Consider the following 15,773-nt stretch of genomic DNA (forward strand, 5'->3'; position numbering starts at 1 on the left):
TGGGATCCTTGGAGTGGGCTCCTTTTTCGCCGTAGACATTCGCACTCATTTAACAATTTTACGCTTCGTTTAAGAGCCGTAAGAGGGATTGGCTGGGACCAGTAAAGAGTTCTTTGATTCCCGGGAATTCTCTATATTAACATTTTTGTATTTTTTTTGTATTTTTTTTCTGTGGGCTCAAAGTTTGTGGGGAAAATAAAAAGGCATTTGCATGGCTTTCTTAGTTAACCTTTCTGCGCACCTTTCTCCAGTCAAGAGGACGAGTCAACGACGGTCGACAGTCGGCAGTCGGCAGCGCCATCATTTTCCGCTGTGGAAAAACTAAGCGGCGGTTTTCCCACCCATTTTCCACGGCGTTGCCGGTTGAGCGCGCACAGTTTTCCCAGTTTTCCCAACGGAAATGATGACATTTCGTCTAACTTTGTCGCCGCGGTGTGCAGTCGCATAGAAATTGTGCGGAGGTGTCGAAGAAATGGCACATTCCATACTGGGACAGTTGCGAAAATGAAAATTTTCACTTTGCCACGCGGCGGTGGCTGGCGGAAATTGTTGAAATGTTCACCAGTTCCTGCGCTTCTTATTCGACTCGCTCTTATTTTTTTGCTTGCCGTGCCACAAAATTGAAATTGTGGCCAAATGTTTTCGCCAACGGTTTTATTGATTTCCCCTCCACACACATACAAACATATATAAACGTATTTTATTTGGCGGAAGGAAGGTAGCAAAATGTTATTATCAATTATCGTTTATTATTGCGGGGCATTTGTTCGCTTCGTCGATTATGTTTTCTTTCATTTGCGGCCATTTCCTTAAAATTGTTTGCTTCTTATTTATTTAAGAAGCCATATACCTCCGATCAATGGTGTTTTTCATCAGGTTACTTGGGGATATTCTATCGACTGTGCAATTGAAATCCGAAAGCCCTGAAATAACTCTGCCATTTTTAAACATTGTTTATTCTAGAAGTTCTCAGAAAACTTCAGCCATTCAACCAAAATGCCGAACCCGTTGCTACCAAAAGTAAATAAACATATGACATCTTCTGCCCATATTGCTTAATGTTGTTTAGTCAATTCTATACTTTTTTTATACACACGTTTACAAGGGTATGGCAAGTATAAAAGAAGGCCAACGAAAAGTTTAAACCCTTAAAAACAAGGGGCTTGGGAATCTAATATTTGCATGGCAATACAAGTCGACAGCTGCCGAGCAAATTTCTATTGGCTCAAACAGGGACGTATTTATGAAAGTCCCTCAGAATCCGTCCATACAAATGCAAATTGTTCGGGCTTTAAGCAGAAATTAGACCCTAATCAATGTAACTATTGTTTACTTTCCACACACCATCTGGCACAAAGGACTATCTTGTGTCTAGCTGCAGGCAACTTATATCTTTAGTATTTTTCCTTCTTTAGATTGCAAGTTGTTTTTTTTTTTTGTTGCGCAACTTGAAAAGGGATATCTGAACATCAAATCGGATAGAGCTAATACGTATTATGTAGAGGCTGCTTCTACAAGGTCAACAGAGACAACATAAATTCCGGTTTTTGGTTACCCGAATCCATGCGAGAGACAACACTCATCATTGGGGCCATCCTTTTTTGTCAGGAACAAACAAATCAGCACTACCATTTTACCATTTTAGCATTTTCCGTTTTGTAAACTATCCATCCAGTTCCCAAATGAACCGACTCGTTGACCATTTTCCGTTCACAAACACGGACAAACGTCGCACTTACCATGTAGTGATCACCCTGGGTGCAATTAGGATTTGAGTGTTCAATAAAGATTTACACAAAGGCTGGCCATTTCGACCGCCCACAGGCCAATATGGCACTGGTCTCCTGGTCTCGCAGGGAAGCGAGGAGTTTGCTACGTGCGTTCCAAGCAGAATAAGCTTTAAAATGTTACCAATCGAATGGCAATGCAAAAGTTGGCCAGCACGTGTGGAGTCCGGTAACAAGAGTAGCAATTATGAGGGGCACAAGGAGTACGGGGACACCGAATGCCAACTCCCCATTTCGATCCAATCTAATCAGCTTCGGTCGAAAGGAATCTGTTTACAATATTGACAATTTTGTTTCGGGTGCCAGACCTCAAACTGGAGGTTGAATCAAAAAGTTGTATTTTATGCAGGGCCAAAAAAGTAACATTTGCATATTTTTCTTCTATTTTTTTTTCTTGTTTTTTTAACAAGCACTAGGCACTGTGCCCTTTTTTTCGAGATGCCTCTTGCTGTTGGCCAATTTGTGGGCCAAAGTGGAGCTACTTGCAGAGTTAGGACCTGGCCACATAAACACTTCTCTGCTGAATGCTATGAATAAATAATGAAGCATGTCCTGCCATCGCTGGCGAAGTGATGGTCCTTGTGTTGCATACTTTTAGGACAATAGGCTCATGCAATATTTGTGGTCCATTTAAGCAGCTTCCCTTGCATTAAATCCCAACCGATTCTCCTGATGCTTAAGCATTGCTCTCAGTGCGGGAAAGACTATTAGATACCAATAAATCACTGAACACTTTTACGTCCATAAAAAATAAGCAAAAAAATATTGTATCTATGCAAAAGCAAACATATGTTTACATTTGTTCAAGCCAAAATCACATTACCAAATCAAATTATGTTATTTTCATGAGCAGCCCGAAAGTATGCAAATATTTGCTAAGCACAAACATTTGATGCGCCACTCGACGACATACGGAATTCAGAAGGCAATGGCGCAGCCAAGCTACACCAACAATGAGGAAGCCGGGCAGAAAGGTCGTTAGATTGTTAACAAGTTCATAAAAAGACGCTGGCAAACGGCACACACACACACACAACATATACTCACACAATTATAGGTGAGGACGAGGGAGCAGAGGATGAGGAGCACGGAGCAAGGACTACTGCCTAAATACTATACGACGCGTCTCGTTGCGTATTTACAGAGCACTTTTTCCGTTTCTGCTGCTGCTGCCAGCAACAACAATCAGCGGCAACAGAAATGCAAACAAATGTGCACTGAAAAAAATCACATTAAGTTGTGCCATGAATCTAATAAATAGCTGAGAATAGTTAATAAGTGAGGACGCAAAGCAAACGGTTTCTAGCTTTGCATACCTTTAGATACCTTTACAAGTGACACAACCATTTAACTCCTTCATTTTTCCCAGTGTAGACTCGTAGAGAAGGGAGTGGAGGTCAGGGAGTCTATGAATATAAGCACGGGTGAACTGAACTGAACTGAACAGAACAGAACGGAGCTGAGCTGAGTTGAGCACGAAGAGCTCCTGCGGTTGTTTGCATTAGGCAATTGATGTTTATTATTTCTGGGGGGGCGCAGGGGGAGGTTGCTTTTGGAGGATCGGCGCCGGCGACAAAAGCTGGTGTCCCTTTTTCGGCGGCGTCCTTGTTGCGCCATCCATCGCCAATTTGCCAGCCAGCTGCAACAGTTAAAGTTGCATGTGCATTGGCTTAAGGCAAATTAAAGCGCCATGAATGCGGCACACGGATGCATTTCCAATTCCAATTGCGTTGCGAAAAGCCTCTTAAAAGCAGCAAATTCCGGCATCGCCGGCAGCGTTTTAGCCTTATTTAATAAACAGTTTGGCGGGCAGCAATTAAGCCCGGTTGGTAACCACAATTGAAATCTCTTTAAATTTACTGCCACCTAGGCGACAAACCAGCGGATTTTGGATTCCGGTTTCTGGCGACGAGAGCGGAATATGGTTTTGCAAATTAATTAAACTCGATTAAATATGGCATTATAAATTATTTGCCTTTTTGCGCAAATGGCTTTTTTAGTACGCGCAAGTATTTGCTTTTATTAGCTTTGGATTATGATTAATTTATCAATAAAAGTTCTAATTAATGGTTCAATGTTCGTGCTTGCACAAAACCACATACACATTTACATATGCGCATGAAAAATATTTTTCAAATGCCTTTAACTGCTTTTTTTTATTTTTTGCAATGGCATCCAAAAGCATCAAGTTTAATATTAAACTCTAAGAGCTCGCTTTTGAGCTGGCGCACAATTGAAAAGGATAAAGTTTTAATTAAACAGAAAATATTTGTTCAGTATTTATGGAAGGACGAGCAGTAAAACCCGAATATTGAATTATTTAGTGAGACGCAGCGGGACGCACAAGTGTTAATAATTGAAACATTCTCGCCGCGGCACAAAAGTTTTTTTCCCCCAGAAAAACTTGTAAAACAAATAGGCGGTAAAACTTTCTTCTTCGCCGCTGCGGCCAATTAATAATAAATCGCGATCCCCAAAAAGGGAAGACTCAAAATCAACGTCTAGCAACTAATGATGCGCCTCATTTGAGCGCCCAAAAAGCAAACGGCAAACGGCAGGTCGACCACGTGTAACAACAAATTACCGCCACAAAAGCGAAAAACTTCCTAGATATCCTAGATCGCATAGATGGCCACCTACAACCAACCTCCTTCCCAAAAAGGTGAAAGCTGAAAGGTTAAAGGTTACGCCAGGTAAACGGTTGCCAAAACTTGGAAGGCGGAAAAGGGTCGTTCTCGAGCGATTGTTGCGGACTTAGCGCTTGATTAAGCGCCACGAACACCCAGAAACCCATTCTGAACTGCTGATTGATAAGGCAAATTGGTGTTGGGATTGTTTTATGCATTCTTTGGGCCGAAAAGTTTTCACTTGGCCCATGCAAATTGCTTGGCAGCGGCATCGGGTGTATGAAATGTGATATTTTTAATTAAAGCCGCAGTCATTTCATATCCCTGTGAGATGGGATGTTTATTTATCGCAAAAAAATTAAATGCCAGGCAGCAAACTTTATTCGTATTTCGTATTTGAGTTGCTGTAATTGCAACCGTTTCCTTCTCTTTTTTTTTAAGCAATCTGACATTGTGGAAGGCTTCGGCTTCGTGTGCAGACATATCCACATATCGTAAGTATAATAAAGTTAATTTCAACAAGCTTTTCATATTGTAGGAAAATGCGTATGAAAACGCTGCCTGCGGCATAATTATATTTTCTAATTGAGTTACCGCTGACATGGAGTATGGAGTACGGGAAAATTTTGAAACAGAGCGCAGCAGAAGTGAGATTGCCTTTGGCAATTTGTAAGCCACATTTCTCGACTCCGTTCCTCGTCCTTTATCCTTCGTCCTACCGCCTGGCAATCTGGCTGGTCTTGTTTTCCCGGCCGAGTCCTTTACAATTCGCTGAGTTTGCTAATAAATTATTGTATGCCCGTCAAACTTTTGGGCGCATAAAAAAGCAGTAGGCAATGCTTTATGTCGGTTATGCGTATTTCGCCCTGGCTCCATCTGATTTATGCCCAAATGCACGAAAAGTGGTCCAAGTCATAATTTATGCTTGAGCTGCGGCATTAGCCATTTGCAATTTGCGGTGCTGAAAGCAGAACCCAAAATCACTCCATGCATTTAGATAATTGGTGATTTTATTGCCGCAGATAATAATGCGGCGGCACATGAACTATTTCATATAATTCACTAAAATATCGCGGACAACAAACCGCATTTCTAAAGCCTCTTAACTCAAAGTTGTTGACTCTGAAAAGCAACTGAGCTTCTTTGACTTCCGTCTACTTTCAGGCAAGCCCCATGCATAATTAGAGCAGCATGTCTGCATAAATGAATAAGTAAATATATGTCGTGAATCCAATCCTTGAAACACATTTATATGTCCAGTGGTATTCATAACAGGTCGCATCTATGAACTCGCTTGCGAGTATTCATAATTGCACGTCTATTTATGTTCGGTGAAAAATGCTGGCCCCGAAGGACATGCTAATCTCAAAATAATGAGTGTTGCAGGTAACTCGGATTCAACTTTGGATCAACGATCGGGAATATGAGTAATGTATTTTTATATGCCACTCATATTACTTGAGAAATTTATGTGCAATTCCCTGACTTCTAAGCCTTTTCTAAGCTGTAAGTAATGTTCTTTGCAAGATTAAATTCATTTTGTAATTTGTTGGTGGCATCTTAGCTCACAAGAAGCCACTCAATGAACACATGATTTACAACTATTGAAATTCGTTAACACACTAATAGCCGATGAAAACCAGATCGAGAAGGCAGGGCTTATTAAAACACTTCATTTGCGGCTAAAAGCACGTCTTTTGCACGGCAGAGCTCCTTGGCGAAACCCTATGGTTGCATACCTCATTGGGTGTTTATTGAAATTTATGGCGCGTTTGGCTCCGGTTTAACCAAGTTGAGTACTTTATAGGTTCGGCAATATGCGCAATTTATGGCTTAGCTTAATGGCCAATGTCGGCACTGCAATGGGCTTAAATCGAATGGTTGTGTGGGCCTGGCAATGTGGCAATGAGTACGCTTGCTTTTGCATTGAGATAATTATGCAACCGTATAAGTACGAATTAGATAGCTCTTTGCTACAAATCTTTAAGGGAATCTCTGCTGGTTACTACGTTTGAAAGGCACATTTCCGGCATTTCACTTAGCATGCAGCGATTCGAATATCAAGCCATATTAAAACCGCAATTGAAAATAAAAATTAATTTTAATTATGCATTAATTGCGCCGTTGCATCAATTGATTATATTAAAAATTAATTCAATTTAAAGCTGACCAGCTTAATACCCTTTACGGCACGCTTTCACATCGTATTAATTAACGCATACACGCGTATTTCATCGATTTAATCTGAGTGCCTGCCATAATTCAAAAGGGTATACCACTAAGTCCAGCTGGCTTACGACTCTGCCCTTGACGTTAATTGCCTATTAATTTGCAGCAACATTCCGGGAATTCTATAATTCAATGAAACTGAATGCTCAGTTGCGAAGTGTCAAGTGGACGGCAGAGAGCGAAATCCAAATGGAGTTGCGGAAATGCAAGTTTTATGGAAAATCCACTCGACATTCAACTCGATTGGGGGCCAAAAGCCGATGATAGCAGGCTACTAAATCAATAAAATGGTCAAGCAGTTGGCGCATAAGTCGAAAACATAAACACATAAACTGCTGGCCCATAAAAGGGAGATTCCATTTCATTCGCAAACAAAGGCATTCCTCCAAAGAAAAAAGCCCAAAAAAAAACACACAAACAATCGTATGCGGGCAAAAGTGAACCCTGACTTTTGTTAGTCCTGCTGAGCTTTTATTGTATTATGCTGGCTGCTGTTTAGAAAGCCAAATAAAAGATATCTCCCTTTGTCCGATCCCCCACGACCTGTCCAGATAATGCGTCCATGAGTTGGCGAGATGGAAGGCTGTCCAAAATCAATTTTCACCCGAAAGACCCACATTTCGTTAGCCAACTAAATTGTAGATTCATGACATCCAATTTCTGGCGTGGTCAAGCCCATGTTAATACACCTTGAAATGCTCCCAGTGGACATGAAAATCAAGTGTGCGTGAGGAATATCGAAATAATGTGTAAAACGATGGAAATTAACCCGCAGAGTATATTTATTCGGTTCCCATTTCTAGACAATTTTTATGTAAGTTAAATTAGTCCTAGTGGACCCACAAAACCAATTGTGCGTGATGAATTTCAAAACTCGTTAAAAAGTCAAACGGACAGTTTAGTCGATGGAAATTAACCTTCAGACTAAAAGTGCCACTATTTCATTTCGTTTCCTTTCATTTCGTACGCTTCACTTGAAGTTTGTGCCACATTTTTCCATTCCCCATTTTGTGTTATTTTTTATGTTGACAAGACAGTTTGCCAGATACACAGCATCATGTAACATAAGACGTCTGCAGCACATACTCGTAAATACATATGTACATATGTACACTTGTATATATGTAAAAGAAATAAAATATTTATGCCTTTGATCAAAGCGAAGCAAACCGTAAAACTTGCGAATTATTTCGTGCATACAAGCGCCCAAAAAGGAAAAGTTTTATTTTTATTTTGCTTGTCTGTTTGTTGGTCCAAAAGTCAATTTATGGTTTTCCACCCGCATAATTTCGTTTCATTTTCATTTGGGCTATTTTTTTCCCCTCCCCCATTTTGTTGGTTCACACAAGTGAATTATGCGAAAATCGTGTATTTGTTAAGGTTCCTTTCGGTCGTTTTACATTTCGTGTTGTTTAACGAAGGATTCGATTAAATTATTTTACCCATTAAATATGTTTTCAATTCGCGCTGACAGGCGGCGCACGTCAAATTTTTACAAGCCGCTTGACAATAGAGCAATGAATCGAACTCAGTGAAATAAATATTCCTTTGACTGCGGAACGGAAATTATTATGAGTAGATTAAATTTAAGCATGCATAATGTATAAGCGATTATTAAATTATTAAATAGCTGGTCCCCATTCCGTGAAAAAACCGGGGGGCATAACGGAATCTATCGGCGATTTTTTAGAAAATACCTCGCTTTGTGCAGGAAAATAAAACATATTTTTATATCGCCGTTTTGGGATGAGGTAAGCGGTAAGCGGTAAGCTGCTGACAGCGCTGACCAGAAACTGCATCTCCAAAGCCATTTATCAAAACTAATAGCCACCAAGATAAAGCCTGAAAAAGTGCAAAACGATGGGGGGCGAAAGTAAAGCCATTAGGAGGAATGCAACCAGAAATAAGAGAGGCAAACTATCATCGATGAAATAAGCGAAAATCGGAGGCAGGAGATTCCTTTTGAAGCACCATAAGTGTATCTGTAAGCTGAAAGATATAGCAGGCTGGAATTTTTCTAACATTTACTTCTGGATTGTATTCAAATACATATTCTACTAGAAAGAAAAGGAGTTAGTTCACCTCAAAGAAATGGAACGTACAAATGAAGAGATTCCCAGATGTGTTGCTTTTGAAAGGTACCATGATAATATTCCCAATCCAACTGAACAGACATTCAATTTACTAAGGAACTTGGCCCATGAGTACTGGAAATGGTTTCTCCAGAAGCTTGCCCAACTCAAGAGCCTCTGCTTTTGGCCAAGATGCAACATAAGACCAACACTAGCCGGTGATCCTCAGTTGCTGGAGAGGATTAGCCAAGCTCGGGGCTGGAAAACCGCAGCCATCCGGTATATTGAGTTCCACCCGACCACGTCATTGATGGCACTTTTGAACAACCGGGACGAGGTTTTGATCTACGACAAGAGGAGCGAGTGCCCCATCCGACTGCAATCCGTTAAGCAGAGGGACACCACCTGTGCCGCCTTTCGTCCTTGGTCCCACAGTTCTGAATTGGCCGTGGGATGTGCAGCCGGGATTTGCTTGTGGCAGGATACTCGGCGTCTCAATGTCGAGCTAAATATTCGAAATATGACGGGCACTCATCACTTGCAAGTCCAGGAGGATGCGGGCCACCAGTATGTGACTTCAATGCAGTGGAACGAAGATGGCACCATCCTGATTACAGCCGCATTGGGCTCATCGCACATCGTACTCTGGGAACCGGACAGCCAGCAGAAGATACGTTTGATACCCAATCCGGAGAGCTCAAGCTCATTTTCCCTGCTGCGCTATAGTCCCGATTTTCAGGTGCTTTTTTGCGCCTCCTGCGATGCCGGCGCCAGTCTTTGTCAACTGAATAGATCGGAATGGAGGTCGAAACAGGTCCTTATGCAGCATCGCATTCAAACGGCCGTCTGGACACCGTGTGGCTCCTTTCTGCTCCTTGTGACGGATGGCAGCACTCGGATTTACTCGTGCACCAACAATGGCGAGGCCACGGTTTTCCTCTTCCCCAAGCCGCTGTGGAGAGTGGAGTTGGTAATGGATCTGCAGGAGGTCACCACCTGTGCTGGGCAGCAGCGGTACTGCGGTGAGCCCCAGACCTTCGCCATGGATCCACTGGGCATCTACATGGCCATCATCTTCAAGGCGCAGTCCTTCGTGCTGCTCTGGCTCTTGGACAACTCGCGACCGGGTGCAGTGCGACTGCTACCCCTGGAATTCATCTGTTGCAACGTGGATGGTGACCAATATCCCACTTGCATCGCCTTTGGAGTTTCCAGTGCGCAAACTAGGTTGTTGGTCATTTGCTGGAATACCGGGCACATTCAGCGTTATGCCATCACTGCCAAGTGCTTCAAAGAAGCCCAATTAATTCATAACTTAAAGTAAGAAGTATACAAATGTACTACCCAAGTTCCAAGTTGCAAGTTAAATAAAATAAATGGCGTGAATACAATTTTATTTGGATGCAGCAATTTGCAAGGCGAGCTATTAAATTCCCGTGCTCCCACATGAATATTCAACGGAAGCGCTTATGCAAATGGAAATGGAACTCAAGTCGGCGAGCAACCAGTTTCCGGATACCAACACCATACTACCACTGGCAGCCCAGAAACCCGGGAATGTCCTTTATGCTGCTGGTATTTTTATTCACCTGACAGCCGTGAAGTGAGCTTAATGGCAATAAATCGTTGCCTCGATTTCTGATTGCACACCGGAAAAATTGGTTTTACACAGACTTTACAAAAGGTTGCGCAATTGAAAATAATGCCATCTTGCTATCTTACTAGCCAATACAACCGAATGTTTTGCCAAAAATTCCATTTGACATACGACTTTTGGTCGCAATCGTAGAATTAATATGTATTTATTTGCTTTATTGCTTTATATGGGTTATTCTATTTTTGGGTTAAACTGCTCTTTAACGACTCCCAGGGTACTAAATTAAAATGGCAATAATCAAACCGGAAAAGGGAAAACAAATTTAATGCAGTCTAACGACCAACTCTCAATGGAAATTGACAATTCAAAGTTAATCTGAGGTCTAATGGAAATTGATTTCGTTCCTAGCACTTGTTTGCTGGTTTAACTTAGGAAAAGGGACATTTCTACTAGGTTTTTAAGCAAATAATAAATAGAAAAAATATGCAACAAATTCCCAAACTATTGTACCAAGTAAATAATGGAGAAAGAACGCCACAATCGAGAGCGTTTACCCACTTGACTATTTCAATATTGACCAACCAACAATGGACACAAAAAGGGAGCTTAGTAGCAATAATCTGGAGGCGAATGGAGGCAAGAACTGCAAGTAAAATTGAGGAGGCAACCACATAATCGCAATCTTCAGATCCACTCATCGGCAAACCGACATTGAGTTTGGTCTGCAACTTTCCCTAGGTAAACAACTTACCACCGAAATGCCAAAATGCCTTTCCTGCCATAAAGTAATTTCCGAGGACTGAGAGATACGAGTATAACGCTGACCAATGCGGAAAAAAGCGCAAAAACATGAATGCAAATAAGTTTCGAACAATGGCAGAAGCTCGTGAATCACTTAACATCCAAATACCATGGAAAATGGACCATGGAGCACAGAAGGCAATACGAGTGTCTTTGTTGTGGATTCGTTCGGGTTCCATCTATTCATACATTTAGCAGAACTAATGGAATTATCGGACTGGCAAGTCCTAACTTTGCATGCCTGAAAAATATCAAGTTTGTTTTAAAACTGTATCTTAACAGCAGAATCAAATAAACAAAATGAATTTTTACTGCCCGCATTCCAAAAAAACACACACACGAATCTTCAATAATACTCCATTTCCTGGCATAAAAAGCCCAAGGACCGTACATTAAAGTTTAATGTCGGGAGTGAAAATGTGTAGCCATAAAAATCATTTAAATGTTTGTTTTTCCGAGAACCCATCCCATCCTCTTTTATTGTCACGTGTGAAAATACTTTTGGGAGTCTGACAAAGCCGGCTTAAATTTTAATAGATATGTTACAATTTTGATTTGAAAAGTGCCTGGAAGAGCACACGACTAGCTCTCTGACATAACCACTTTGTACTGCAGAAAAATGCGTTAACATTTCGATCGAACAATGAAGTAAAATATGCGAGACTTGGAAAATGCCAGGAATAAACCAAGTAAGAAACAACAACAAATGTTATTACATATTGAAAACAGGGCACAATCAAACAAATCCATATTTATTGTTTTAGCCAATTCGGCTCAAACATCACGAATACAATTTAATGCAATGCATGTAATGGTTGGAGTACCCGAATCGGCAAAGTTGGCAATAATTTTGTGCAGACGTGGTTTAGGCCTTGAAATGCTGACAATGTGGGTGTTGATTTCTACCATCAGTTTCGGGGGAAAAACTGTAATAACGCCAGGACTCAAGATGCGAGAGGGCAAATGCGAGGTACACGCTAGACATACCAAATAACTTCACTTGCTTTGTGTGTGTGTGCGGATGTCCTTTTGAGTTTGGGGACGTGGGATTATACACGCTCATCCCCGGGAGATTCCGGGATATGGGGGGATATTTTCCGGAATGCGAGTGTGTCAAATGGCGTAAACGCAGAGCAATCAGCAATGAGGCATCAATAATTCTTAACGCGTTTGCGGCACTCTCGGCTCTTTGGAATTCTCTTCGTTTTCATCTGATGATCGGAAAAGCGTCTCGACCCATTAAAACTAAAGTTTTTTCTCCACAATTTTGGCCGTTTAACTTTTCCCATGACCCAGGCGATGCCTGCGGTTTTTTGATTTATGGTGCCACTGGCGGCACAGCAAAATACGACGAGTATGCCCTAATATTTCGGTGCCCTTTTGTCTTCAGTCTTCAGAGTGTTTTGTTTCGTAATCACGTTTTTATCTTTGGCTAAACAACTCATGTATACCAACGACAACAGCATTCTTTTTTTTATTTTATTTATCTAAAGCCTCGCACGTCACGATTATTTAAAAATGAAATCGCTGGCGCATGGCGCATTGAGGAAAAACTTGTTTACACGGCAGTAAATAGGAAAGCATCTTGCTGTGGAAACCGATAATTGACAGGCCAAAAGACTTCGGAGATGCTGGCAAAAACAAAAGGAAATGTCCTTGAGCTAAACGCTGAAGTGGAGAGTGGTTGACTTTAATAGCCCGTAGCATTCTAGATGCCTCGTGTTGCCAAGTGCAATTGGTAATGTAGCCGAAGTTGTGAAGTTCTCAAGTTGATGTCATAAGCAGAGCAACAGCTTTTCATGTCCTGTCATATTTTGTGCTCTAACTTTGGGCAAAAAGCTTATGAAATGTGTCCGATTACGAAACGAGCAACAAAATGCGCTTAGGTGGGTGCTGAAAAATGTGTTTAATTTTCCCCACAATCTAGTTGCTTATTTACGGTGCAGTTTAGAGAGCCAAAATCATGACTGCGTTAAGAGCTGATAAACAAGCAAACAGCGCTCAAATGTAGGCAATAAAAAAGACACAGTTTTTTTTACAGTTTTGTATAGCAAAACAAACAAAATACATTTTCACTTTGGCCGATAAACAAACTGGATCTGCTTTATTTTCGGTTTAATTAAAATTTATGCACGTTGAATGCGACATCATAGATTACAGTGGTTTGAAAGCCCACACAGAACTTGTCCACATATATATTTGCATTTTGCTCAAAAATCAATGGCCCAACTATAGCCTTTATTTGCTTTATTCTTTCAGGGGACGGCAAAAAGTCAACAGTGAACGGGAACGAGCGGCCAAAAATAAATTTCCAGCCGCAAATCCTTGACAAATCTGCTGCATTGGCTTTGGCGGCGGTCCTTCGAGATACATCTTTATTGCCTCATTTTGCCTAAAGTCGATTCTATTTGTATACTCTGCCAAGGGGCGCGCTTGAATTTGTCGAGCGTTTGACATTTCAAAGGTTAAAAAAGTTTTTATTATATGTGTGTTTGAATTTAAAGCAACTTGACATTGAGCGAAATATCTATTGAGATACTCAACCACATACTCCTTAGCTTTCTTAGCCACAGGCCATCTAAAAAGTGTATTTAACCGTTGACAACAGTGAAGTAGGTATTTTTTAAATTTCCAAGAGTTACTTCAGTTTTTTGCGAGCATTTCTCCTTTTTTTGTGGTCAAAACTAAGAGGGTTTAAGGCAGTGTCTTCGGAGTGCGGAGTGGAAAAAAAAGAAAAGGGCTCAGGGAGATAACATGGCTGAGGAAAAGTCCGCATTGAAACGGTAGTCAACAATGGCAACACGACTACATCAGGACGAAACTTTTCCGGAAAAGCAGGCGAAATAAAAACCTTAAGTATTTCAAACAGCCGGGAGAAGCGGAAAATATGATATGTAAACGGGTAAACTTATATTCGTGACCATTAAGACTCTGGCTCTCCTCCGTTGAGTAAACAGTACACACTTTTTCACTTCTGCAGCTACTTCTCGAAAAATTGTCTATTTTCATGGGGTTAAAGTATTGTTAAAGTGTGGAAAAATGAATGAGCGAGAAGTTGCGAGTATATTATACTTACATTATGAATGTATCGCCGTCATGTGAGAGTCCAGTCCGTGCACCTTGAGTGTAATTTAAATACAACCGGATAAAATTACGAAGTGCCGGATACGGATGCTGTGCAAACATACAGCCACGACAGAATCCAAAACTTGATGTTTACTTTTCCGCAGCTGATGATTTTCCCGGCGCTTCGTTGCTTGGCTTTTCATGCGTAGATTGCTCATACAGCCTCCATTCCATATTATTTTACACTATTTTTTCCGTCGAACTTTCCGGCAGACACTTCCTTATTATTCTTTGTCCAGCACGGAAATTAATTTAATTACTCTTATTTTGTTTATTTAGCATTTCAGGGAGCCGTTAATTGCCGGTTTGCATTAATGGTTCGCTAATCAGTTGCAAACACAAACAAAAGGGCATTCCATCCTGTTCGAAATGAACACTTATAGCTGGTAAATAATGTGTAGTGTATTTGCCGGACTACAAATGCAATTGAATTGAACCTGATTCGAATTCAATGGGGAAATTAAATTCGCATTTGATCGAGTTTGCATGGAACTATATTCAATTGAGTGCAATCAAAGGCAAGATTGTTTGTCAGCATATTGGCATGCTGGAATTCAAAGACTACCAAGTGGGATATATGTATGTACATACATGCGGATAATGAAATCAAGAAGTGGGGCGTATGATTCACTATCAGCCTAATGAACTTAAAGTTGTAAGGATGCTGTAAAAGATCTATCTATAAGCGAATGGAAACCCCTGAAAAATTGCAATACAAGCTAACAAATTGAGCATTTTGTTATTACGTTTTTTTGTGTTTTTTGGAAAACTGTCTGAAAAATGCGCGCATATACTCTCAATGGTAAACCAATGTATTGCTGCGCCTGACAGGCTGCAATAAAAAAGCACGGCCACGCACACCAGCACACCAGCACACACACACACAGAGGCATAAAAATGGCGAAGCAATGGCAACCGGAAACGGAAAGCCCCCTCTCTATCCCCCTCTACCAACTGCCCCCGTGGCGACCTGAAAGCGAAAGCCCGGGCAAACCGCTAGATGTTCAAACAATAAAGTTCAAGAGTATTACAAACAGGCATTCGCAGCCACACACACACACTCCACACGCGTCTACTTAAAAATGAGTAATAGGGTATTCACATTTGCTGGTTTGTTTGCTGCATGCGCTCTGCGGTGGCCAAAGAAGGCCCACTTTCGGGTCAAGTTGGCCTGGCGATGTTTGCCTTGGGGGGCTAATGGAGCCTAGTGTTCGCCAGCCGAATGTGTTTACCGAATTTTAATTATGCTAATGCGTAGCGTAAGCAACACCCCGAGTGTAGCAGTATGCACACAGAAGTTCGGCACACAGGTGTATTCATCTGAATACGCTATGTAAGTTCCTTTGAAACAAGTTTGCTCTGTTTGCTTGCGCTTTTCTTTAACGCTGGTGTTTGATTACTTTAATTTGCGCAACTACGCAAAACAGGCGGAATTATCTTTTACGTTCGCTAATTGAAGGGAAGTGCACTGCAATTAGAAGCGAATTAGTGGGTATAACAACAGTCCTTCCTTCGGGTGAATTCCAATTCAAGA

The 15,773-nt window shown here is 41.2% G+C and overlaps 2 protein-coding genes and 1 long non-coding RNA gene across 5 annotated transcripts in view; 2 read left to right on the plus strand and 1 right to left on the minus strand.

The window, feature by feature from the left end:
* The window catches only part of LOC120443916, a 105,990-nt gene that overhangs the window by 89,107 nt on the left and 1,110 nt on the right, over positions 1-15,773 (minus strand). The window contains exon 2 of one of the 2 annotated variants that reach the window (XM_039623356.2): positions 14,190-14,599. The gene's annotated coding sequence lies outside the window, so the exon portion shown is untranslated. Of the gene's footprint in view, positions 1-14,189; positions 14,945-15,773 lie in introns of those variants that run through there. The other variant, XM_039623355.2, reaches the window with a different exon arrangement.
* On the plus strand, positions 8,319-10,103 carry LOC120443919 (aladin). 2 transcript variants are annotated; one of them, XM_039623361.2, is made up of 2 exons: positions 8,319-8,781; positions 8,833-10,103. In XM_039623361.2, the coding sequence occupies exons 1-2, from the start codon at positions 8,735-8,737 to the stop codon at positions 10,037-10,039; spliced, it is 1,254 nt and encodes a 417-aa protein (XP_039479295.1). In that variant the 5' UTR covers positions 8,319-8,734; the 3' UTR covers positions 10,040-10,103. The 2 variants fall into 2 exon arrangements, with proteins under 2 accessions (XP_039479295.1, XP_039479294.1); XM_039623360.2 differs by having other exon boundaries at positions 8,320-8,627; positions 8,705-10,103.
* Positions 11,388-14,970, plus strand: LOC120443923. The gene is made up of 2 exons (XR_005615609.1): positions 11,388-11,802; positions 13,373-14,970. It is a non-coding gene; the product is annotated as an uncharacterized LOC120443923 (long non-coding RNA).

This window comes from Drosophila santomea, chromosome 2L, assembly GCF_016746245.2.
Source record: "Drosophila santomea strain STO CAGO 1482 chromosome 2L, Prin_Dsan_1.1, whole genome shotgun sequence".
NCBI classification, from domain to species: domain Eukaryota; kingdom Metazoa; phylum Arthropoda; class Insecta; order Diptera; family Drosophilidae; genus Drosophila; species Drosophila santomea.

Bases quoted from the DNA above. Each gene is read 5' to 3' on its own strand.
- LOC120443919 (XM_039623360.2), top strand. From the start codon at position 8,735: ATGGAACGTACAAATGAAGAGATTCCCAGATGTGTTGCTTTTGAAAGG.